The sequence below is a fragment of the Aquila chrysaetos genome, chromosome 3 (assembly GCF_900496995.4).
Source record: "Aquila chrysaetos chrysaetos chromosome 3, bAquChr1.4, whole genome shotgun sequence".
NCBI lineage: Eukaryota > Metazoa > Chordata > Aves > Accipitriformes > Accipitridae > Aquila > Aquila chrysaetos.
In genome coordinates, this window is record NC_044006.1 from 52138649 (window position 1) to 52165801 (window position 27153).

The 27153-nt window shown below is 41.2% G+C and overlaps 1 protein-coding gene across 2 annotated transcripts in view; it reads right to left on the reverse strand.

The window, feature by feature from the left end:
• The window catches only part of LOC115339085 (probable acyl-CoA dehydrogenase 6), a 98723-nt gene that overhangs the window by 60224 nt on the left and 11346 nt on the right, over positions 1-27153 (reverse strand). For both annotated transcript variants that reach the window (XM_030008445.2, XM_030008444.2), the window contains exon 2: positions 21361-21481. In XM_030008445.2, the coding sequence (XP_029864305.1) occupies positions 21361-21481 (121 nt within the window). The remainder of the gene's footprint in view (positions 1-21360; positions 21482-27153) is intronic.

Genomic DNA, 27153 nt, shown 5'->3' on the forward strand with positions numbered 1-27153 from the left:
TTTTGGAAAATGTTAAAAAACAAAAAAAATCCAAACAAAAACATTCAAAATTTTACTTTTTATTCTTCTAAAACTGAGAGATCTGAGCCTCCACTTCACATTGTTTCTGACCTAACAAGAAGACTCAGATGTATGCTCTTCATGATCCATTGAGATTGCTTAAGAAATGCTTACACAAAACTGCAAGAGTTATAAAACACGAGCAGCAAGCTTTCTCACTCGAATCAAACTGGCAAGTTCTCAAATTTCAATATGACACATTTATTGCAAACTTACAGTAATATCCATCTACCCAGTAGTGAGAATGCAAAACTTAAGAGTTTGTAACACTTCACTGAAATTTCACTTGCTGATTAACAAGACAAGCATCTCCAACTAGCAGTATGTCTGCTAGCCAAAGAAAAACCACCCTGACCTTGTAAGAAATAAGGCCTCCCCCACAGATCACCCATACCTGTAAACCCAGTCAGGAAAGGGCCTCAGAAAAAAGAAGATGTTCCACATGCATTGCAATTATTTTGCCCTTTAAAATTCATGGAAAAATAAAAATTGTTCATTAATACTTCTTTAAAGCCTGGAAAACTTATGTATGTCTGGATGACGCTCTTAGTCATATGGTTTAGTTTTAGGTAGTCCTGCGAGGGTCAGGGAGTTGGACTCAATGATCCTTATGGGTCCCTTCCAACTTGAGACATTCTGTGATGTGTGTTAACATGCGTATACACACACAAATATACGTGTAATAAGACACATGTGTGTATACAAAGTGTATGCACATACACATGCCAGCAACATGTCTTGCCACTACTGCTCACATTACGGACAACGCGACTGAAGACTGCTGCTTAGGGCTTACTTGGTTCTGCTTGTAGGACAAATGCCAAGCACAGCATCAAGGCTGTTATGCCACTCACCTCTTCCCCCTCTACAGATGACAAAAAGGGGTAGAGAGAAACTTGGAGAGATTTCCCTAAGTCTACTTAGCCACACCTGAGCTTCAGTCTTGACCTAGAACCGCACCCAGTGTCTTCACAGAGACCGACTTCCTATCGTTCCTACATCTGGGTAATTAATAGTCAGTGCATTAGTCCAATTAGTTTCAAATTAAATCTTTTAAAAACTCACTGAGAATTACAGTGACTAAGCCATGCTAATTAAATATTGAAGCAATAAGTGGCAATAAGCATCGGGAGAGGTTTTTTCATGCCCAAATCCCAATGCACAAAGGATTTAAGGGCATTTACCAGAACTCATTAATTGGATCTGTGAGCTTCTGCTTGACCCTTAATTTTTCTTTAACATATTTAGGCTGTGTAAAATATGTATAAATGCATGAGTATGTAAAGCACAGCTACTGAAAATGGCTTTATAAAGATTTCCTTAGAAAAAACAAACCAGTGAAACCTTTTCTAAAGTATCAAAAGAGCTTCATTGCTGTGTAGCTAATGTAGAAAAAAAAAAAATTTGACAATAGTAAAATACTATCTCAAAGCAATACAGAAACACTCTATTACCAGTGTGCACAATATATACTAAAAAAGCACTCCTCCAAAAATAGCACAGTAACTCTTCTCACAATAACCTGAATATATGCAATATTACGGTAGACCACAAGCATAGAGTGAGGAGTTCACATGATGAAAAATGAATCAGATGGGTAATTCGACAATAAGCAGAGAAACAGTGAGGATAAAAAACATCAGTAAAAGCCAAAGATAGGATGGAGGGGTTTTTTCCATAAATATTTATGGCATCAGTGATGATCATTACTCTGCCTGGCTACCCAGCAAAGGAAGAAGAATTAGATTGTGGTATCTTTTGCCATCACGTTAAGGGAAATCCTGTCCCAAAAGCAGAGCTCCAGGCGCTCTGCTCCCACCACCCTGTGCTCCTCAGGGCTCTGTACCACCAGCTGCCCCCTCCAGACCCTCAGGCAGAGGCTGGGCAAGAGGCAGCACACAGGGTAAGCAGCTCCATGCAAAGGTGCCCAAGCTGGTGTCAAGGGAGGAGGTAAGACAGGTATTGGGCGAAGAAAGCAGATGACTTCAGCTCCCACCACCATGTTTCTCTTCTCGGTGGCATTCATTCCTGTCTCACTCCTCTCACCCATTGACGACTTTCTCAGACATGCAGGAACCAGTTATCTTTGGGACCTTGAATTATGCTGGCTCAGCTTGGTAACATCCAAAAGTATTAAAGGAAACTAAGCACTTAATGACATAAGAGCCTTTTTTCAGGAAATCGAGCTAAAACACATCACAGCTTCATAACAACAGCTTTCAGCAACCCCCTCCCTCCCAACAACCACCACTGCAGCCCAGGTAGCATCAGTGCTATGTCATCACAGCTAAACCTCTGCCCAAACTTTAAAAGCTGTTCTGGACAAGAAAGGGGGCATGGTGATATCTGCCTGTCCCCAGAGATGGCACATCCACAGGTGGCTCAGGGAGCTTCCCTCAGTTACAGAGAAGTTGCAGGAGACGTTTCCTGCCCTTTAATCCAGGGCTCATTACAGTCAGTGAGGATACTGCCTTTAAAATCACTGCGAGCAGGACTTGCCACCTGTCTTGCTTCCCCTTACTCTGCATTGCACCAGCGTAATCGTTCTGGGAGAGAAGAGCGAGCTGCAGCAGTTAAATACTTAGGGCAGACCGACTGAGCTGGTTACGCAGTTCAAGGCAGCTTGGAGGCTTTGTTAGAAATCAACAAGGAAAGATACGCTAAGGAAGTAAACAAAGAGGAAGCATAATATTAATCATATTGCTTCCTTTTTCTCATTACAAGCTCAATTTTCAAAAAACTAGAATTGCAAATATGTGCCCAACTCATTGATCTTCAATAGGAAAAAGACAATAACCAATACTCAGGCCTTTGAAAGTTTATCTTGCACAAAGTTATTTAAACAAAGGTGATACTCGGCCCTAAGCAGATAAAAAGGTCCAGGTAAGCAACAGGGATGCTATATTCCATTATCTGAGAGTCTCAGCCAGCAGTCTGAATATTTAAAGCACTGCTGCAAGAACAAGATAAAACACTGACATACGGTCTTCATGGAGTATCATCTTGAAAACGAGCTCAACTATAATCCCTCAAGTCTGTGTCCTTTGCAGAGCAGGTTGTGACACACATCTCGCACAAAAACTAATGAAGCAGTGCTTTGATTCTGCTTTTTATTGCCCATCTTCACAAACATGATGAGTTCAAAGCCTATGTTGAACATCAATATTTTCATCTGGCCCTGCACTTTAGAATGACTTCATATCGTTGAGCTATTTTTTGCCCTAAATGATGCTCTGATTGGTTGCAATTTATTACTTATGAGTAAAATTGCAGCTGACCATTAAAAATGCATTTGTGGTATCCTTCAGCGTCTCCAGGGTCAGCTGAAATAAAAACACCCCTGCCAAGTGATTTCACAGCCCGCTGTCTGAGCAGCAAGAACGTCTTTTAATGTTTTAAAAACATTCCCCATCTTTCTGAAATTAACCATTCTCAACAAAAATAACTTGACTGAAAAACATCACAGAAAAAAATGGGGAGGGAGAGGGGAAGCTGAGCAGGTATGTAAGGAGATGCTGGAGGTAAGCACTTCTCTGCACAGCTCATCTGCTGGGGTCTTTCAAGGCTTTGACTCCAGTAATTCCCCCAAGATTTTCTGAAGGTAAATACAAACCATCCTGATCAGGAATTTCCCATCTTCCATGTTCATTACAGCTACCCAGCCTCCTAAAACTAGGGTCCAGTTTCTGGCTCTGCTCCAGACTGTCTTTGCCACCTCTGCATTTCAGCCACCAGCTGTGAAGCCTCCTCCTGGCAGCTGGCTCAGGCCAGCGACAAGCTCAGGGTGGGCATCTACCAACCACCCAGCATCATGGGCCCTGCTTACAGTGGTGGCCTCCAGGCACAAGCAAAACTAATTACGACCATACGAGAGTTTCCATCCCACTTTCATAACCCTGCAAGCATAGCTCTTGGGTTGGTTTTCTGCCTTTTAAAATAAGCCGGTATTTCTCTGGCATAAATAGAGATAAAAAGGAATCATGTAAGGGTTTGTGCAGTTCCAAAGCCAGGGATAATTGCAAAACACAAGCCTTACCTCACCAGTGTTTGCTTTACTGCGCATTTTGCAACTGTGGCCACAGACAAATTGGTGCCTGCTATCTACATTAAGTTATGATTTCTCCTCTTACTTGCTGTATAAATTCTCCTCCTCCTTTTTAAACAATACATCAACTAAAGTCAACCTATTCTTTTTGCAAACTTTTATGTTTACATTTGCATGTCCATGACATTAACTACTTCACAGCTAGTAGATACCTGGGACTCTGAGAAGAATTTGGGTATTGTTCCATTCCACTTTTTCTCACCGAGCTATATTATGACTAAAAATTACTGATTTCAATTAAGCCCTTCTTCATTATTATTCAGCAGAATTTATATTTAAACTCCTTTTCCCCCCCAAAACTGTTAGTATGCTTCAATAACTAACTTTAAGGATACTCCCTTGCCAGAAACGCAACTGCAGGGCTTTGTGGTTATTTCTGAGTGTTGTCAGATTAAACTTAATATTAAATTAAAAGCTGTTTCACAATGTCAAAAAGAATGTTCTGTATAATAATCTGCCTTCTGATAGTAATTTTGTATAATTAATGCCACCTTTTCATGCAATCTTTTGTGTTCTGAAGTTTATTCTATACTCCCACATGGAAAATGAGATCATTCAGCATGTGGAGGCATTTACAGAATACAGCTCACTACTACCCATTGAATCAATAAAATACTGAAAGGAAGGGAAAATTATTTTAACATATCAACAAATTTTTCCCTTTAAGCACTATTAGCGTTTTCATTCAAAAGACAGCAAAGGGGATGATAGTAGCTAATGTTAGAGATCGCCACCCTTGATGGGTGCTGCCCCATCCCCACATCAGGACACCAAAAGTTTCTGCTGGAGGTTGTCTCCATCTTTCATTACATATGAGCTTGTTACAGCACTCAGTGGCAAGCAAGGGGGCAGGTTCACCCCCCAAACTACCAGCCACGTCAACATACCCACTCTCTATCCAGCTTCTCCTCACTAAATCCATCAGTGGAAGACAATCCACACCACACCAAAGGACAAACACAAATCTACCCAAATCCAGGCAAAACATTTTAAAGCCATGCAGGGCAGCTGCATCCACAGTACTCGGCATGAGCCCCAGACAGCTCACAAGTAGGACAGAAGACCTGATGCTGCCTCCTGATTCCCTATCATGCAGGCACAAGGTACATCATAGCACGCCCCACCCTCTCCACCCTCCCCACTTTGCTCCACACTTTTCCTTGCAGAAACCACACTATGCTACAGATCTAGATAACGGTCACTGGCTGCAATGGTAAAAATCTCCAGTTAATCATCTCCTATTTTTAGTTTTAGAATATTAGATTGTTTTAAAGTCACTTGCCTTAAACCTGGCAGCAATTAAAACCTGTTAAAGCTTTAGCAAGATCAGAGTTGGAAGATTTTTGAATTCTCTACATTTACATGTTTTATGTTTCAGACACATAGCTAAACTGCTTGAGAAATATCCTCAGAGAAAGTCCGATTAATTTTGTCCCACGCTGTTTCTCTTCTTTCCAAACAGAAAAATGGCATTTTTCCTCCTTCCCCTAATTTACCAGGCAGCACCACAGAAACTGTGCAACAGCCAGATTCTGGTCTATCACAGACAGGTGCAACTCTGAAATCCCTAGAGTTGCTTAGGGGTTACACAGTGCAGTGAGTCTATGGGCCAGGTCAGTTCTTGTGCACATCAGTTTGCATCTCCAAAACTGAGGGTTCCTTCAGTTTTAAAAGCACCACCCAGCAGAACTCATAACACCTTTTCTGTACATTAAAGATCTGCTGGTGATTCAAAGCTGATGATCAGTAATAGCAGACAAGGTTTTCAAAGACCAAAATACACATCTCTATTCTAGGAGAGAAGAAACTGGATTCTCAGTAGCAAGAAATAAATGCAAAACTAGAATAAAATGAAATTACCATCTTGAAAATAGTTAGAAAGCAAGTTTGCCGAAAGTAGCAGAACATTTCCTGTTGAAATGATTCCTACTTAAAGAATTTTCCTCCTGGTATTTGTTTCCTCTTGTATTCTTCTCTCTCCACATCCTCCTTGGGGACTATGGGACCTGATGACATCCAGCTCGGCAGAGACAGGGGATGGGATTCCCAACACTGTGTTCAGAAGGAGATAAGGAGAAAGCATAGGAAACTGCTTTTACTCTTGAGAGAATCTGGTTTATCCAGACATCTCATTAGTGTGGTGACTGGAAATCCAGGAGAGACCTGTCCAAAGGTAGCAGTGCATCATACTTTCTTTTACAGGTCCACCAGCCCACAGGTTTTACAAGCACAAACCAGGACGTACGGTTTACACAACTTTTCCCATGCAGAGGCATGTAAAGAAGACAATACAATCTACAAAGGGGTCAGAGGACGTATCGTGGTCAGCTCAAATCCCCCACAGAGTGCAAAGATGCCAACATCTTCTCCTCCCCCTTTGAAATGCAGCACTGCTACAAGAGTCAGCTGCCATAACTACTTTTTTTAGCAATGCAGAACCTGACGCATGCAGAATAGGAGTTACGCTATTACTTCAAGGAGGACAGCATACAGGTGACATGGAGAAGAAAGCCAAGGGAGGCTTTCAACAGCTAAAAAAAAGATTATTACATTTTACACAGTTCCTTTTTGTTCTTCCAAACAACCCCAAGCACAGTGACACTGTTCAACCAGCAAGCCTATCCTCCCTCCATGGTGCCAAAGGACCTGGCTAAATACAAAATAAAAAGCAGTCTGAGTGTGATTTTTTTTTTCTTTTTTTTTTTTTTTTTTTTTTTATCACATGCCAAGTATGACACCAGCCTTGTGCACAGGAAGCATCTGGACACACTGGAAAGAATTTCCTGACTCGTTGCGAGTGACAAGCTCAGCTAACAGCTTCTTTCCATCAGCTACAGAAGAGCAAATTGCTCCTGTTCTGCTTCCCTTCGAAGAAAAGGGGAAAAAACCCTCAGTATTCTACCTAAAACAAACAAAGCCCAAAAAGCCAGTAAAATGGATTCAGAGGGTTTTTTGTTTTGGTTTGTAAACATGGACTTCCACAATACCAGGATTTAGCCTGAGCTTGGAAAGCAAATCTCTATTAGAATGCCGAAGGAGTAAGGTATTCTACTTATCTTCCAAAATAAAACTCCTTAAAAGGTTATTGAGCAAGAACAAACAAAAGACCAGGTAAAGAAAACACAGCATTTTACCAGCTTGAGGAAAAAATACGCAATTTAATCTTTAATAAGCTTTCCCCACAAAGCAAAGTCCATCTGTCTAAATTTCTTTTAAATGGCACTGGCTTTGACAAATAAATCCACAGCAAGTAGATGATAAAAAACCCCTCAGTTTTCTCAGCCTTCAGGACCTTAAGGTCTTTAGTAATGCCAAGAATATCTGACCATATAAGATGATTTTTTCTCCCTTACACCCAGAATTTCATTAGTTTCCCGCAAAGTATTTTTATTACCCTCAGTCCTTCCAAAGTAAGTTAAAAAAGAAGAAACCAAAAATAGCAGTTGTTAGAGAAGTAACACAAGGACCCACCTGAATCCTCTTAAGTGAGGGAAAAAAATGCAAGAAGAAAGAGGTAAGAGGCTCAGTGGGAAAACATGAGTAGACAGAGGTGGCTGAAAACAACTGGTAAGGTTTAAGAAACAAATATGGATAGTAATGACCTGTAAAAAATGTGATCATAACCATTCCAATATATGAAGAAGGAGGGAAGTGCAAAAATTAAAAGCTTCCTCTCTTGGGCTGGGGGAGTATCCTGAAAAGCTGAAATATCCATTGTGGGTTTTTTTTTTAATTACTTGAGCTTTTCATTCCTGGCAAAACTGAGCCTGGAGCAAATATTTTCCTGCTAGAAGCAGTTCCCCAGGAGATTATTTTCGTCCCACACGAGCCCTGGCTCTGGCATGCTCCACCTGAACCCCTAGCAGCTCTGGACCAGCTGGCTGCAGCCTGATGTCATCTTCCCTCTGGTGATGCCATCTTCCTTCTCCACCAGTGCACAGAGAGGGCTCTGACGAGGTGCCCACCTGAGCCTGGCCTCAGATGACGCTCACCACGTAGCTCTCAAGTGGCTAAGAGCACTCAACCCTTTCTATCCCAGTCCTGCAGCTGCAAAGCTCCCCATGGGTCAACAGGTAGAGAGAAATGTTTCAGTCAAGAAAATTGGACCTTCTTCTAGAGCTCTTCAGGCCCATGTGCCATCCTGCCCAACTACACAGCGGTACCCATGCTGTCCAGCCAAAGCACTAGGACTGCACCTGGCATCTCAGTGAAGCCCTAAACTCCACCCAGAGGAGCACAAACCACCCTTGAGCATCGTCTGCCATAACCAAAGGCCGAACTCTGATCTCAGGCAGGTTGACATGACCAACTTCCTATACCACATCTCAGCCCAGAGGGTTACTAACGTCATGAGGTAAAGTCCAGACTTCTGGCATAAAACTACAACCTCTTGCTGGGAGTAAAGCTCCAATCCACCTAGTTGCTACTATCCACCTACGTGCTACTTTACCCCTGCCAGACTTAGATCCCAGCACACAGAGCTCTTCAGGGGGGTATTAAGTGAGCCAGCAGAGGCCACAGAGTATAAGCAGCTGTGAAATGGTGTATCCACCAGCTGAGCGAGTGAGCAGCTGATGATCAGAAATACAATTACTCTCCCTGAAGTAACTGTGGATGGTCCCACCATCTATAAGAGTATGTAATAGCTTCTGGATTCCTATTAAACTTTGCTCCTCGTGATTTCTGCGGGATGAGTTTCACAGGTTATATATAATGTAAAAACGGGGAAAAGAAAAAAAAAAATTCCTTTCAGCATGCTTATTACTCACTGATCCTCCACTTCACCAAGAGACCCCAGTTCTTGAACAGTAAAGCGAGGGTGAGCCAAACAGTCTCATTCATTTCCTCTGACGTACAGAATAGGAAACAGAAGAAATGCTGACTAAAGTCACCTTCAGAGATTTTTAAACCAGTTAATGATGCCATAAAAAAACTCAAATACCTGTCCCTGTGATACTCATTCAAGGAAATTTTTCCATTAATTCCACCCTTTGTTTCCTCGTTCAGCTGTACAAATGAAGCTAATTTGTAAATGCTTGAAGTTCTGGGCAAGTGCACATTTTCTGCCAGCTTCACAGGCTCAAGGAAAGTGCACATACACAGGTCACAGTGTTTCAAAGGTCCTATGCAAAAAAAATCCCTGCCCTCTGCCAGAGCCATGCCGTGTTCCTGGCTCCTGCTTCCCAGCACTGAAGACATTTCCCAGAGCAGACAAGACCACAGAGCAGGTTTGTGGTCTTATGGAAAACAAAAGCTATTGCACTAGAGATGACTGAGAAACCAGCTCTTTCAGGCTACCCCAGGAGAGGCAGAAAGGTAAAAAACATGCATGTTCTTCATGAGATGCCACTGTCCTGAAAGAAATACTTTGTCTGTCCCAAACGGTTTCCCATGCATCTGCTTGAGAAACAAAACAAAACAAAACAAAGAAAAATGTGACACTGAAGTCTGATTTCAAAACTGATTCTGTAAAACAGAAAAGTGGTATTAAATTTCAGTGTACGCACAACTCTGGTGTTTAGAAGAACACTTTTCTTATCACGCTGTCCTTTACACCTGGCCAACACTTCAAATACTTAAACAGATACTTTTTAACAACTCCCTGATTTCCAAAAAGGCTCCAAGCTCTTTATGTTACTGAAAAAAAAAAAAAAAAGAAGATTAAGGTACTTAAAGGGTTTCTTGAGTGGAGAGAAGGAAAACAATAAGAAAATGAAATTTTAATTCAGCCTTCCTTTTCACAATATTTTTTTTTTTTAACAGACACAGACTCTTCCTATTTTTTGTTTTCTTGTCTTCAAACAGGGTGAATGAAGCTGTATTGCCTCCAGATGATCATGACTTTGAAATGACAGCACAAAACCAAACACACCTGGAATAAAAGTGTTTAGCAAATCTTCACACCGTCTTGCAGCTTCTTCTCCCTGTTTCCTCCCGAAACCCGTTATCGTGTGCCCACTCCCCAACCCCTGCCCCAATAAACTTCTAATGTGTCTCCTCCAGAGGCCTCCACCAGCAAGGTCAGCTGCAAAATAACTGAGACAGCTGCTCAGAATTCACTGGCACCACACCAGAGAGGCAAGACTGCAACAAACTCTGCCCAGCAGACTTAATCGACCACTCCTGCTCAGTGTGGTGCACTCCTTCCACCCCTAAAGACTCATATTGTTTCACAGAGCCTTGGAGTTGTGATATTTTCCCATCCTTTGTTTTTACATTGCAGTGTACACCCATTCCTCACTGAGATTGCAGTGACACCTGATCCAGTTTGCCCTGAATGTTAACTGTGTGCGTTTCCACTTAAAGATGATGTCTGCACCATTCTTTTAAAACATGTAGGAGACCAGATAAACAAAACCCACTAAGGCTACAACATTGAACTTCCAGGATATTGATGCTAGTCTGCAGAGAGAGTATCTTACCTAAGCAGACTTAAAAACAAAACAAAACAAAACAAAAAGCCAAATAATCCCCCTGCCAAAACCAAACAAACCAATCCCTCAGCAGCTTCAAAAAGGCATATTTACTTATATTCTTTTTTGGTCCTGAGCTGCACAAAAAAGGAAAATCTGAAAAACTTGAGCGCAAATCAAAGAATTTCCCTTGCTTTCATTCAAAATTCTAAGAAAAATAGCTATCAATTCATCATATCTTATCAATGCACTCTCTATATTGGATTACAGTTTGCAGGAAACGTTTGGGGTGTTCTCCTTGGACATTATAGATTACATTAGGAAAAACAGCTGAAGTATGACTACCTGATACCAACTGGCAACCAGTTCACAGCCATGTCCCTTAGGAATCAAACCAGTAGGACCAGACATTTAATGCATTTAAGCATATATTTAAATAAAAGGGCTAAAGGTATCTTGTGCTGCATGATCAAAGTTTTGAGGAGTAGCTGACAGGCCAAGGAGCACCAGCTTTTCTGGTCGACTCTGTCAACTGCCAGGAACATGCTGTCCATGAGAAAAAGTCCAAACATTTATTTTATGATAGATTTAAAAAGACTGGATAAACTTGCATTCCAGATTTATTTCTTCTTTTAGCAAAGGGCACTCTCACATCTTATTTTCTTAAAGCACAACATTTAAGCATATATCTAAGTGTTTTGCTGAGAAGTTGTCTGCTTGGCAGACCATTTATGGTTTCTAGGAACAGAGTGATGAACCTGATTGTAAAAACTCTCTGACCCATGAATAATCCTTATTCATGTGAAAATAAACCAAAATAATGATTACTCATCTAGTGGTGTACAGAAGACTCCAGATTAGATAATTTTATGCGTCGGGCAAGAACCCTGAGCACTGGCTGGGACAGAAAACTTGCAGGTCAGACAGACAGATAACTTCCTTCTGGTAGGTCCAAGCTCCAGGCACAGCTCAGCCTGGCCACCCCCGGGAGACTGCCAGTCCCGAAGCAATGCTGAACACCTCAGCTCCTGGGAAGCGTTACGGAATTGAGTAATTGCCAACAAATGTCAGAGCGATGCTAGGGACCAGGACGCTGCTTCTCATAACAGGACCACAGGAGAAGCACAGAGCCCATGCTTCTCCTCTGCTGTACGTATGTGCGGCTGTCTGAGGCTGTAGGGAGATGGTATGGGTGACAATCACAGTGGCATGTTTTTGAACACTAATTTACAGCTCCTTTTTCATCAAATGGAGGCACAATGTGACATCATTCCTCTGGAGAGAGGAAAAAAATTATCAAAAAAATGAATCCAGGAAAGAATAAAAAATGTTGATCAGAACTGCTCAGTATCTGTGAATAATCAGCCCATACATTCTTGAGCACTTAAAATACTACATTTATCACTTTTGTTTATCCCTGTGAATGAAGCAGCAAGAGCCCCAAAAGAAGTCTGTTGAGCTGAAATGCCCTAAAAGACGACCAGGACAAGCAGTCTCTGACTGCCAAAGCTTTGGGGTCAGGAAGGTGCACCAGGCGGCATGGCGCTCCCCAGACCGAGCTTCATGGCTGGGTCACAAACTGACAGCTGTCCTCTGCTCAAGGGAACCACATGTGTGGGGGGACTAACACGAATCTCTTACCAACTCCAAATCTGAGTGTGGGTTTCCATATATTCAGATGTTTGAGGCATATACGTCTGAGCACCTCAAAGCAGCTTTCCCACCAGCAAACCCCACAGCAGTGGCAACTGTCTGACAGAAGTAGTAGTGAAGTCTTCACTGTAGAAAGCCTCCCCATTGCAGCAAGTCTCCTGAGTAGTGCTTATGGTATCTCAGCACTGGGCTACAGCAGTGTTACTTTAAATAGTAAGATTTGAAATGTTAACTTTGCACAGAAAACAGGGACAGGCCTTTGAAATATGTTAAAACCAAACAACTGGGCAGCATTTGGCCAAACTGACTAGATGAATATCTCTTTCCTTAAAGCTTTATAGAGGTTTAAAAGAACAAAAATCATCAAAAATTCCTTCTCTATATATACAAATATATGTATAAAATGAAACATACTTTACTCAATATATATATATAAATTTGTAATGTATATACAATCATGCTTATCACTATAAAGTACTGTGCAGGACAGAATATTACTTTTCCATATGGGGTATGCATTACATCTGGACAGAGCAGTCACACACACCTGAGCCTCCAGCTCAGTCTGCACACCCCACTTGGGAATTTACATAATCCTCAGAGTTGCAAAACACACAGTAAATAATGCAATTCAAGTTATGATGGCACCAAATACCTGCTTGCCTCCTCACAAATGAGCCACACAGTTGCACTGGTCAGATCGTCCAGTCAAAAGAACAAGTTTTGAAGTTTTAAAGCATCACTCACTTCTGCCTCCAACATATCTTCACTTCCAAAACAATTCACATGTTTTTAACATTTACTAATCAACTCAGGGCACATGGACTGATTGTTTGGACTGACCACAAATCTACAAATCAGTGCATTACTTAGACTAAGCCTATAAAAGACTTTCAACATGGTTGTGCCAACACACCAGAGTATAGGCTCCAAATACTTCTCAGATCAGTTTAACAGACTTTAGAAGTATTTTGGAATAAAACCATTTTTTTCATTTCCTCCTTCATTTACTAGAGGATATCACGCAGTCTCTGATGTGCGTGTCAGTATTACGTGAGGGTAAACAATGAAATCAAAGTAGACATAAAAGCAGTATAAACATGAACCCTACGTCATATAACTGGATATGGTTAACTTCCAGGTTTGTTGTGAAATGGTGATATCTATTCCACACAATACAGCACGATTAAAAACACACCAATTTCAGTTCTCTGCATCTTTACCTCAAAACTCGCTGTTCCAGTCCATCAAATGAGAAAGCTGCAAATGGCCAGCTCTAACCTTATCTAAGTATTAAGGCCCAAGGAGCTAAATTCCTTATGTTGCTATCCTTTCCTGACATCTTTTTATTACCGTGTAGCATATGAAGTTATTAAGTGTTGTGTGCATTACTTATCCTGTAAGCAAGTTGCCTGTCACACGCAGATTCACAAATACTGGGTCCGTGACTTTGCCTGTCCTCCTTTCTGGGGTAAATGCCAAAAAGGATTAAAGCTATCACCAGGAGTCCAGTTTACAGCAGGGGAAGCCCTACAGTTGTGTTGCAAGCGTAACAACAAGATTTACAAAGGTGGCTTGCAATGTTAGCCACCTGTCAGAAAGAGAGACAGATATTGCAAAGACCTGTTTTTCACTTGTACGAAAAGGCACTTCACTGGTATGGGGACCTTTGAACTTCCCTACAGATGCTGGAGTGACTAAAGGGCTTATGCAAGATCTCCAGGGATTAGATTATTAATGATGCTTATGATTTTGCATGAATTGGGTCACTAGGAATTAGAAGTGTTCAATCAGAATAGAAGAACCAAAATTGAACACATTTCTTGTCTTTTTCTTTCCTCGTTTCTTCTTACTCAGCTACACGTGTTCTGGTTTGCGCAGGCTGGACACCAGCTTCTTATCTTGCTCAAATGCTGGGGATAGAAATACTTACCTAGGAACAACGCAGTCTTACTGCAATCTTGTTAACCTTCTCTTCAAGCCAGATGTCATTCAAAGTTTGTGATTTGGTTATTGACCTATGGGATCTGCAAGCGCTGACAAGTCAACAGCTCTTCAGAGATTTTCCACGTCAACCTCAGAATGACTGTTTCACAATATTTTTCCCCATTTCAGCCCCAGGAAAGAAATCAACCTTCAGTACCAGCAGTTAATAACGCAAAAGTGAGTGGGTAAAAGAGAATCAAGCCTACATTTCAGAAACATAATTTTCCCATGCTCTCCACACTCAGTGTACTGACATGTCTCAAAGCATAAAAGGTGAATTTATACCTTTCAAAAAGCTTTCCGATTATGCCATCTGGGTATATGACAGATGTCAAGAATCTAGCATCAAACTTTTGAGACTGGGAAAAGACAGTTATGTGTAAATTAAGGAGACTTATAATACCAAGGTTATTTTAGTATAAGCTCATTCATTCGCCCAGGTTCTGTCAAGAGACAGTCTTGCCATTCGATCCACAGAAGTACAAGGATATACTCAATACCTTTAATGGAAACTCCCAAAGAGTATGTCTTACTTAATAATGTCTCAACCCCTATATTCTTTTCAGGTGTTATATTTCATACTTTTTTAATCTATTCAGCTGCTCTCTTTCGTATGTACTCTTTTCCTATTCACAATTATAAGTTTAAGAACATCAGATTTTTTTTACCAAATTTGCCTCTTCAAAAACCCCCAAACCCAACAATTTTCCACAAAACTGAAGGAAATTCAAACCAAAGTTATATACAGAGAGCTTCAGAAGCATGGGAACAGGAGGAAAACAAAAACAAGAACACCCCACAAAGGGATAAAACAAGTCACAAAAGTTAATTGAAGTATTCAATCTAAGAGTGTTTAGTCCACAGCTTCTGAAACAGGTCAATCTCCAAAGAAATGATCACAAGATACTACTAAGAGTCTTGATTGCTTCTTTCAGTATTTAATCATGATGGTACGTCAAGAAACACCATCTGGCTTTTGGTCCAGTTCAGTGCCAACTAGTCAAATTAGTTCTTTCTCACAGGTTAGATCTGGCTCCTGATTCAGCACCTGGACCTCAGAGCAGTATGGAGGTCCTCTTTTCACTCTTTTATAGAAGTTAAGAAAACTATTATTGTTGCAACTTCAGCATTAGGGAGAAGAGAAAACTCTAGCTAGTGATGAGATTTGTCTGTCCTGAAGCTCGAGGCACTAGTACATAAAAAAGACAGAACCAGTTAGGCAGTAGATAAGATCACAATTTGGATTCTGGAAACCAAGGTTCTCGTTCTGACACCATTTCAGTGTGACCTTCCAACAAAAATCACAGTTGTATCTTTACTTTTCCTCCCTGGCTTTTCCATCTTTATTTCTGGACTGCATTCCCCTAAAGACACGTAACTGGTATGTGAATACACAGAGTTTTGTGCAACCTTGAAACCTCATTAACAAGCCTCATACAAAGCACTCAAGTTGGTGCATGCTTAACCTAAAATCAAGTACAAAAGAGAAGGATGGACTCTCCCGCACCACCTGGAGCACAACGCTGCAAACCATGCAGAATGGGGATGGAACAGGGACAGCTGTTTCTAACTGTCTCTTAGCTACAAGTGGAGACTATGTTCTCCTCGTCAGCTTCAAGACACCACATGGATCTGCAAGTTTGTGTGAAGCCTGTGATACACAGAAGCAAATTTGGCATGGCAAGTATGCTAGAGGAGAAGTGAGCATCAAGACCTCAAGCGCTTAATTGCACATACATAGCTGAGCATTTGTTCCCAGTTAGACACTTCTGACTTTTTCCAGGAAAGAGGAATTTTTAATTTCTTTCTGAATACTGTTTTGACATAACCTGCAACTACCAGTGGTACACGTACCAGATTTCAGAAATTCCTAATCTACCTGTAAGGTATTGGTATATGCATACCTGAACTGGATGAGTTACTGCTGTGTCTTGCATTACAAGTCACAAGTGTGAGGATTTGCCTTATCTCAACTACAAAAGCAGAATCCCAGGAGCTAATCCAATCCCTCTATCAACAACACATTTAAAGGAAGATTATCTCTTCCACAAAGACTCGCTGTCCTTCAGTAAGTCTGTTCTCTGCTCGGTGTTTCTACAAAACTGCTGTTGATAGCTGAACAAGCTATTCCCAGAGGTACTGCTGCAATTCCTAACCACCCACGAAGAATGAAGCACTCATGTTTCTAAGTCATATCAGAGTCAAGAAAACTCAAAGATGAACTCAAGTGCTTATTTCCTTGTCTCATCAGAAATATCTGATGATCTGTGAAGTGCAGCAAACAAACTGTCTCCTCCTTACCATTTTCAATTGCATTTCATCCTGCACTTGCAAGATGCTAGACGGGACTTGAATTGTCACCATTTCATAAGAGGAGAGGGAAAAAAAGGCCCACCCACACAGAACTTATATCTACACATACAAAAACCTGTTTTCCTGAGATTTCAATGCAATCCACCAAAATTAGGTGGTCTAACTACTACTGCCCTCCTTTGTAAGCGAGAAAGAGATCAAGCAATTAGTTCAGCTAGCTAAGCTTAAGCATTGCAGCTGGTCCACTCCTGCCATACAGAAATGGTTTTGGGCAAATGAATTCTCTTCTACCAAATACATTCCTTTTAGCTTCTATCCATAGATACACCTGAAAAAGTTTGTTTCAGTTACTCTTAGAGGCCATAAAACCCTGTTTCACCTGAACTACTAAGTCCCTTTCTAGTGACAGAATTCACTGCTCCTCCCAGGTCCTTCTTTTGCTCATTCCATATATTAAGAAGGCTTAGTATTACAGAAAGGGAAAAAGGAAAAAAAAGAGAAAGAACCCCACACACACTCTTTCCAAGTGACTCTCCACTACCAAACTCTCATGAGGTCTCACCTTACCAGAGAAACGTAAACTTGTGAAGAAAACAACAAAATTAACCTTAAAAGATAGTCTAGATCTATATTCCCACATTCGACACAGATACACTTGCAATAAACAGGCTTTCTTAAGGAACGATATTGCATCATTTTCCAACTGCAGTGCAATCAATCATTTGAAACATTTGGTTTGTTTCTTCAGATGCTTATCTGTCTCAAGTGACAAGAACGTACTGCTTATTACTTTCTCCAGTCCTGTATCCAGCATATATCCCAGCAGTAGGGGAAGGAGATAGTGTGAAACTGTACTTTCCCATCCATGTACAAGTCTTACCACATAGTTTCCTGATTTTCTTGATATATTTAAGAACATATTTCTACAAGTGCACTGCTAAGAGTTTGATGGGAATAAGTGAAGGTTACGATTTGGACATATCTCTCATAATTATTTCTACACGCTAATACATTCTGCTAAATATTCCTACAGGACTGCCAGTGAAAACACTAATGAAATACTAGAGCAGGCATCATTATCACTTATGTCTCACAGCGATGCTATGTGAATATGCAGGACAGGAGACACTGCCCTCTTACAAACCTTTCTCTCCCCTCCTCTTTGCTTTCCCTGAGCCTTTACGGGAGGATTAGTGTACTTTTGCATCAGCTGATAAAAACAACTTTTAATTATCTGCGTTGGCATACGCAGGCACGTAACAGTACATTTTGAGCCTGTGTCTTTGGCAACACATCCTGAAATTTAGCAACAGCCAAAGCTTTGATTCATAAACCATAAGATCACAAATGACCACATAGACCTTTTCAGCCTTTACTCCAGTATCTCATCTAATCTGCACATAAAACACTCCAAAGAACATGTCTTGCCCACTTCCCTTAGCAAAACAGACAATGGCCAACTACCAAGACTGTTTAAAATATTTTTGCTGCCTACCCTAATATTTTCTGCCCTTAGTTTTGGGACTGTCAGTACCTCAATAGCCCAGAAAGTTTATAATTTAAGGAGAAACACACAGTAAACATAAATGAAGAATAATAAGTATATAGAGACGTTGGGGCTTTTTTTCCCTCAAACTAAATACTTCAGGCTGAACTGAGCGATTCTGTAAAACACATTCTGCATAGAGCAAACAGACACTTTTTATGCATAAATGATGTTTACTTTTTCAGCGTGTATTTTACTAGTAGGAAGAATTTCCTAGTATAACAGAACAACGCACACTTTTTCCCCAGGAAAACCAGCATAGGCACTATTTTTGAGTCGTGTAGAGAATACCAGAGCAGAGAAATGGCTAAAAGAGAAGAATCTTTCTCTGGCAGAGGACTGACCAGACAGTGTAGTCAGTTAAATCCATTGACCATCTTAAAGATTCTCCCATTATGGGCGCATGGCTGGGCCTTGCCCACAGTGTTTACAGGACACCTCCAACTAACATCCTGAACTACTGTACTACAGCCAATACTGGCTACAATCATAAACAACTGTGAAAAAATATACAGGAAAAACCTTGACAAGTTTGTAGCTCACAACTGCATATGGTGGGAATTGATGGAGCCTTTGCAATACAAATAGTGCCCCAAATCAGTTCTCCACACAGAGAAAGTTTCCAATGATAAGGGACACATGTAAGGCACGTTCTTTTAAAAACCTGACTCCCGTTAAGCAGCTCATTGTTCATAAAGGGAATGGTGTTTACACAGGAAAAAGTCCAGTTTCAACAAATCCGAGTTCCAACAGATGTTTCCTTCTATCTAAGCAAAACAAGTTTGTGACCTGTTTCTGCCCAATCAGAAAGCTTCAAAATTAATTTTACAGGAAAAAAAAAACACTGTACTTGACAGAATAACCTTGGAAAACAAATTCAGAAAAACTTATATTTCAAAATTGCAGCTGCTACTGAAGTGATTTAACTTGAAAAATTCAGCCTCCTTTAAAAAGAATGCTTTATGATCTGGGTTTGAAGGGATACAACATGATAATTATAATTTTGGTTTGTGCTGGAAAGAGAAAGTAGGGCAGGTTGTTACTCACATGGCTCTGTGTTGCAATTGCTCTCCTCAAATCAACTTAACCTCTCTTCTCCAGACCTCCCCCAACATCCCTCCAAAACTCCCAGCTGCTCTTGGCTTCCTCAAATCTCTTAAGACCTGTCTTCCTCTGCACACAGCAGGTAAATAATAGAAGTGGCTAAGCAGAGTATAAAAGGTATACCTCTTAGTTTTATTTTTAATTACTACTACCAGTACACACTAATCATACAGCAAGCATAAGCACTTTGTAGAAGCGTAGAAGATAAAGAATTTCAGGCTTTGCCAAAGTCCTGCTGTTGAGACTGCGCTGTTACACACCTGACTGTTTCACTTGCTATCATGAGAAAGTTTCAGGACTTTCAGGATGTACCTGGTGGTACTATACCATTTCAGAGCAAAGCTGGATCTGGTGACATTCTGTTGCACAACTGAATGCTGCAAAGGCAGCATGTTCCAGGGAGTTGGTGCACTTTCTGTACCCAACAATACCTTGCTCCAGAAAATGGACTGAGATGGACCACATGTTGCTGAGAGCATTATCCAGTTTTTTACAGCTTTTATAAAATGCAGCTGCAGAGGCCCAACAAATTAGATTAACAGCTAGATACAAGTGTTAAAGCCAAAGCTAAAATATTCTCAATCATGAGTATGACAAGTGTAGCCAGTGCACGCAACCTTCTGTGCCCATCTTTGCCTCCACAAGTCCTTACTCGCTAGATTTCACTCCAGTTATTTCTTGTCCTAGCTATTTTGTGAGCATTATACAAAGTTCCCACCTCCACAATGTTTTATGCGCAGCATGCTCAGCACTGAGGTTCCTTACCCCAGCCGAGGCCTCTGCATGTCCTGAGATGAACATAACAACAAGATGGGGCTGTAATCTGGCAGCAATGCAATGCACCATAATTACAACCAACATGAATACTAGCAGTGTGAAGGAGACCCCACTGAGACACATTTCAAATCTGCCTGTCAAACAATTATAGCAGAAGGTAGAGGCGGTTTTCTCCCTCCCCCAGTAATCCCATTTGTCCTTTAAATAGATCTTAAGTATAGTCTCAAACTGTCAGCATTTTTGTAAAGAAATACCAGCTCTGACCTAATTGGATTTGTTGGACAATCACAGCTAAACAGTTCTGCAAGCTCCAACAGCTGAACAGCTAGAGAAAAAACCTTCCACACTGGAATGTATAAGAATAAGAAAGTTCATTTCAAGAGGAAAAATTTCTTCTGAAAGTAAGTAGTGACAAGACATAATTTGTTCCACAGTTCAAATCCTGTCCCTTAGCAACATAATGATGTGGTGCGGCACAGCTAAGGTTGTGTGAGCTGCTCCATATAGACAATTATCTGCAGTTAACTTTTCAAACGTTGTTACTTCGGGCTGCTCTGAATTCACCACAATTGCTAAAGGTTTGCCTATGCAAACCTGCTTTTGTTTTAAACGTTTTAACCACAAGTAAGAAAATGGGGGAAAAAACCCCAGAGAATTCTGACAAGAACACATAACAGTAGCATTTGAAAAGAAAACAAGTATAAATTACATCCCATACAAACAAAACAAAAAAAAGAGGGGAATAGGTATTTCAGCTGAAGAGCAGAAATACCTCCTAGTCCTCTGGACTTCTTGACTTTTTTCCTCACCAATATATATGTGTACACATGAAACTTGCTCTGTCCTTGCTCTGTATATCATCAGCTTCTTCTTCTGTACATGTTTCTGTGGGCTGGAATAGTCCATTTTAAAGACAGTCTAGGATATAATGGCCTAAAAGCCACACAAACCTCATCCTCTGAATGACAAGACAGAATACATTAAAATGATGTAGAGGTTACAGGTTAAGGAAGTATAATAAACCAAACCTTACAACACTTTCAATGCCTTCAAACTTTCTTTAATGAAGATTGAGATTATTCCATATGTGTCTGAATCCAGAAGAAAAGTCATTATACAGATTGAATGTTGAAAATTGAAGTGACATTCATTTCACTGACTTTAAAATAACAGTCACACATGGTTTTAACATTTATATTTAGGAGAATATCAACTTCAGCACTCAGCAACATTATTTTCTGTATTTGCACAGTTGGTAACCAGCACACCTGTGACTGAGAAATGTAAGTAAACTTTACACTGAATTCTGAACCATGTTTTGATCTGGGGCAAAAGCAATCTGAGATAATGTCATGAGTCTATCACTGTCAACATTAATACCCAGGAGTTATACACTCTCCTACCTGTTGGCTTATCCACACCAAGGAATCCAGCCTGTCCCAGGGTTTTAAATACTTTATGTGCTGGGAACTGTCCTTCTTCCTCCCACTTATCCACAAAAGGATTGATCTCCTTGTCGATGATCTAGATTTGAAAAATAAATTTGAAAAGTTATTAACACAGACATTCCAACAGAAACACCTTTGACTACTTTTGTCTAAAAACTTTAATTTAAAAAGAAAAAAACCATACAGGGAAAATTTTGAAAACACACTAATTTTCTTACTTCATGTTGGATGTTCTTATTCTCCACCCACCCACAACTATTACAACAGATGCAATGAGGCAAATATAAACAATTCTTTTAGCAATTACAACTACTACAACAGGAAGTCATCAGGGCTGGTTTAAGCCTCTGAAGACCTATGAAAGTGGCAAGCTCCCCCTCACCATTTATTACATTTCTGGGTACAGTTTCTAGAAAGTGACAGGAAGGGAAACCTGGATTGTCCTCAGAGGGATCTTGCCAAAGAAGGTTAATGATCCATTCACGATGACCACACACGGTACACAAGACAGGCAAGCAGGAGAGACCTCATTTCCCTTCCCTTTGCCTGAAACACTCTCAAGGACATTAGCTTTGTTCAGGGCACTTGCGTCCAGTCTGCATTTAGACTTCCCTAGGATCTGACAAAACACATACTGGAAAAATCTGGTCTTCTTCCAGATTTTACAGCATTTCCAAGTCTAGCCCCTGGGCAACCCGCGACTGGGCTATTGCTGCACACCTTCCAAAAGTCAATGTCCTAAGCTGCCTCGTTACTGCCCTTCCTCTATTCAGGCTGCTGTCTTCCCTTCCAGCTGTTGCCAGCAAAACACATCTGGAGTACAGCCACTACGTTCAGCAACACTTTTGCATTTCAGAGCACAAGGGTTGGACATCTCACCCCACAAAATCCCAGATCTCCATGGCCTTGGGAAGGGAGCAAAATGGGCAACCTGCAGTTCTGCAGTTGACCTCTAAGCCTGGGAATAACTCCCGGACAGAGCCGGCTCCGTGCCAAAGCGCCCCATGCTGCAGGGTGCACCGGGCGTTCGCGCTTCTGCCACCTTGTTCTTCCTCCCCATGCCTACCAACCTGGCACAAGGCAGACGCGGTTTCAATAGCTCTCAAAAGGACTCAGTTGTAGAGTGCCCACCCCTGCCTACCTCCACAAGCCAAACCAGGGGTTGGCACAGGCTGCTTCTGCCATGCTGCCAAGTGCGCCGTGCACCTGGGTCAGCACGTACAAAAGGGTCCAAATGCAAAACAGAAAAGCCACCCTCCTTCCCCCAAACCAAACCTCACCAAAACAAACACCAATTCCCAATAGAAAGTTGATGCCTTTAATCTGTGACCACAATTTTACTGGTACAATGTTTCATAAAGAGAGAATTTATTATTTTAAGAACTTACTCCTCTTAGTCTTTTCTCCACACTAAATAAACAAGTCCTGTGCTGCTAACTATTTCTTGAGCTGGAAATAGACTCCTCCCCCTCCCAAACTGCTGCGCTCATGAGACCCTGCAGAGCCTTCTTCCGAACTATCTATTTATTGCACATTCTTCGGAGAATTTCAGCCCATATATGGCTGCTTTCTGCTTCCCAGTTGGCCACAGAAATAAGGATACTTCACTGTTGGTAACAGGAAAATCACTTTTTCACTTCTCTCACCAAATTCTGAGAAATGTATATACTGAATATTCAACTCATTCAGTAATTATCATCTCTCTTCTTCTCTTATACTGAATAACGTAGGCCTCATGATGAATAGTAACAAAATACTCACCAGGACACTGTCTAGGAGAGCCCACATTTAACTTCTATATTGCCATATCCTAGATGCTCAGATTCTAGGACGCTGACCCCCAATGTTGAGTTACAGGTGGTGAAACACCTCTTTGACTGTTTGTAATAACATCTGGTAATGCTCATCGGTAACATCCAGGGAAATGCCTGAAAGATGTTATGTAGTATGTACAGAAAGTTATCCCAGTGTTTTAATGGATCTTGGCAAAAGTACGAAGTGAATGTACTAACAGAGTTTTGTGCTTCTTATGGCTGGTACTGGGCCAAATGGTTCACAGCCTACGTACAAAGCTAACTTTGAAGTTAAACGGAGTCAAAAGAATAGCTAAGGCATTAAAGAAGTGGGTTTACATCATTTCTGCAGATTATGACCTGCTTGCTCCTGTGCCTTTCAGTAAAACTCAAATTGTTTAACAGAGCCAAAGTTTAATTATTACCAGGTGAAGTTTGCCATGTCAAGTAAAACAAGATCCTCCTTGCATGACACAACAAAAAAATGAAGACAGCCTCGCTGCACAAACCACAAACAGTGCATGCCTCTAGGTTCAAGAAAAAAAAGAAAAAAAGAATACCACAGTCCAGATACTGATATCCACAGTTGTTTCTTAGCCACTGGACCATCCACTTGAAACTGTATTTTTGCAAAGAAATGAAATAAGTTCTGTCAAAAGCTTTTGACACTTCAGACACAAATTGTTTGCAAAAATCACACACGCCATTTGCAATCATAAATAAGACTCTAAACAAAACTAACCTACTTTCAGGCATGCAATCTCATTCCTTTAAAAGTGTCATTCCTCAAAATAAACCTTCAGAAAACACACATCCTCAGATAATTTGCAGAGTCAGAGGGGAGGAGCGGGCTGAGGAGCAGTCAAGGGCAAATGGCTTGGATGGGAGAGGGGAAGCGGGGCAACACCTCCCCTTATACTATCACATACAAACACAACCCACATCGCTGGAGAACTGCAGCACTGGTCAACTGGCTGACGCTTCAGTACTGATTATTGGATATTATCATCCTCGCATATAAATGCAAACTGAAATAGAGATATTTTTCAAAAGGCCAAGCCAGCAAAGACTGGAGGAACACATGCAGTTACAGAAAGTGTGCTTAAAACATTGCTCAAGACAGGTTTACGTGGATGCAGGTCAAATAATGCTGTATACGTAACCATTTAATTTGTCCCTTCCTTTGGCTTTGACCACTTCCTCACATCTGTGCCCCCAGAGAAATATTTCATGCTTGAATTAATTTCAATCTTGACTAATTAACTTTGAATTAATTTAAATTTTTTTGAATGCACACAGCTTTTAGAAGGAAACACAAGGAGCTGCAGGCAAAAAATTATGCAGGCACCTTAACCTAAATCATAAGGTATACGTGCCATGTTTGACAAATATACAGAAGCAAGCTTTCAGCAGTAGGTGAGCAGCTGGTCTGCTTATTTTTATATGCTTTATCATGAGAAATGTGGAAATCACAGGTGACAGCATTTAGACTTGCATCACTAGTATACTGACTATAACAAAACCTAAAACTCCTCTCAGCAGAAATATTTTAACACGGCATACTACAGATGTTATCTGACAGATACTCCCAGACACAAAGGAAATCTTTTCACCTGATCTAGCTAGCCAAATCTCAATGGCATTTGGGTTGTAAAGTTGATTTAGGAGCCATATATCTTTTCCACCTGGTGATAAAGTACCAGTAAAGCACAACAGAAACTTATTTTCCTAACGGCAAGGGCACAGTAAGTCTCATGTATGGGACCGGTGTTTTTCTCAGGCTGCTTCATCCAAACCATGAAGATGCAAACCTGAAGGACTTGGCTCTAGAGGCACCTGTGGTTCACCTTGCATCCCAGCAAGAGCTCAGGCTGCTCTCTGGGGAGCCTCTGAAAGAATGGCTTCAGGGCCGGTATCAGCCGTGAATGATTTCAAAAAACCACTGTGGATATTTGCCCAGTCGGAAACTGATCAAGCCAACAAACTCGCTTTGTGTTGAATGATGGTAAGAAAAATAAAAGTGTTTTTATTTAAAGTAGTCTTGACAAAGTTTTGTGAAAACAGCACCTGTAGCTTCCTGCCCAGGAACCAGGAAATGCGGTGGCAGGGTTGGGGGGAGGATAGAGACAGAAATTCAGATTTTTTTTCTTACAGATTGTTCTAATTTCTCTCTAAAATAGAGCAATGAAAATATCTCCCCAAAACATTACCAGAGAGTTGCACATTTTGATTATATTCCACTGGAAGTTAGGACACTTTTTAAATGAGAAAAGAAACAAAAACACACATTGGCGATTTTCCTTCACATGATGCTCAGTATTTTGTGCCGATATTGTACCAACACCTACTCAGAATCATTAGCAATTGCCATTTAATTCTCACTGTATTCTAAAATAAATACACTATTTCTACAGCAGCAGAAACTGTAATTGAATGAATTTGGGTACTCTGAGTGCTCCTTTACAGCAATTAAAGATTTCTTTCCATTATTCACCACCAAGTTTACCTTCTATCAAGCAATTCAAATCAGAAATTAAAGGCCATAGCACTTCTACACACAATACCTCTTATATCTATCCCTTATAATACTGTACAGTGGTAGTATATTTCAGCACACAATTAGCAAGATGACAAGTCTTGAAAACAATAAACTGAATTCTTACAAAATGACAGAAATTTTTACTAAAGCTTCCTGAGTAATACCTAAGCTGAGATTAGACTGACTTACTAGAAAAGCAAGAGAAAATGTCTGAGAAAAAGGTATTTTGTATTAAGAAGATTAAATTGATTTAGTGGTGCCACTTTAACTGTACCATATGATGTTATGAGGAGCATTTTTTTTTCCTTTAAATCAAGTTACAGTAATTGAACTCAGCTCTATTAATATGGTAACGAAAGATGACACAATTAATGGGATCTTTAATGTAACAAAAAAAAGCAAATAAATAAGCAACAAACCACTAATGACAGTTCTTCAGGGGTTATATCTAGCCATTAGCATAACACTGACTTGAAAGGAAGGAGGTAACAGGCCAGAGAGCCCTTTGCCTTCGACACCAGAAAATAATTAACAGCCCACAAAACAACATTTCTCCTTCTAGTTTTATTCACAACCACCTGCAGCAACGACTGCACTGTGAGGCAACTCAGCAGCACAGGGACACTGGTGCTGAGGACGAGGCAGCGTTCAGCAAGACACAAGGCAGAGTTGAGGTGGTCAAACCCACGGGCCACCCATGGGTCCTACCAAACCTGACCCACCCCACGGGTGCAAGGCAGCCAGGACCCCACCGGCAAGCTCCTCACCAGCCACCGCACCACAGCCCATGCAGGTCCTCTCAGCTGCTCCTCCGGGGGGGCCTTATACATCCAAAGAGCAGATCTTCATTTCGCACACGCTGGTCTCCGTTTGGGTCCCCCCGAGGCATGCATCCCAAGCACACCAGAATGAGTTTTCCAGCATATATCCCCTGTTTCTTCTCACTCCTCCTGGGCTTGGAGGCCATGGCCCTCCTCAACTCCCTCACAACTCCTCCAAAGCCCTAAACAAAGTTTGGTGGCCAATCCTTTCCCAGTAATACTCTTCAGAAAGGTAGGGAAAGGGGGCAGGGAAGGAGACTGGGATGTGGAAACACATTCAGGACAGAACCAGGGCGAATCCAGGCACGTGAGAGAAGGAGGTCAGCTCCTTGTAGCTGCTACCTACTAGAGAGGCTGTGGAGAGACCGACACTTCTGCCATGGCACCTCAATGATGAGGACGTCTACCGGCACATGGTGGGCAAAGCAGGGTCCTGCTGTCCCTCCTGCACTCATGAGGTCCCGCCAGCGCTGGCAGGATGGCAGCTGCTCCTGTGCTTCCAGTCCCCTCCTGTGCTTCCAGTCCCCTTCACACATACCAGGAGAGCCTAGCGGAATCCAGGAGCTGCCCAAATGCCCAGACCACCCAGCTTGGT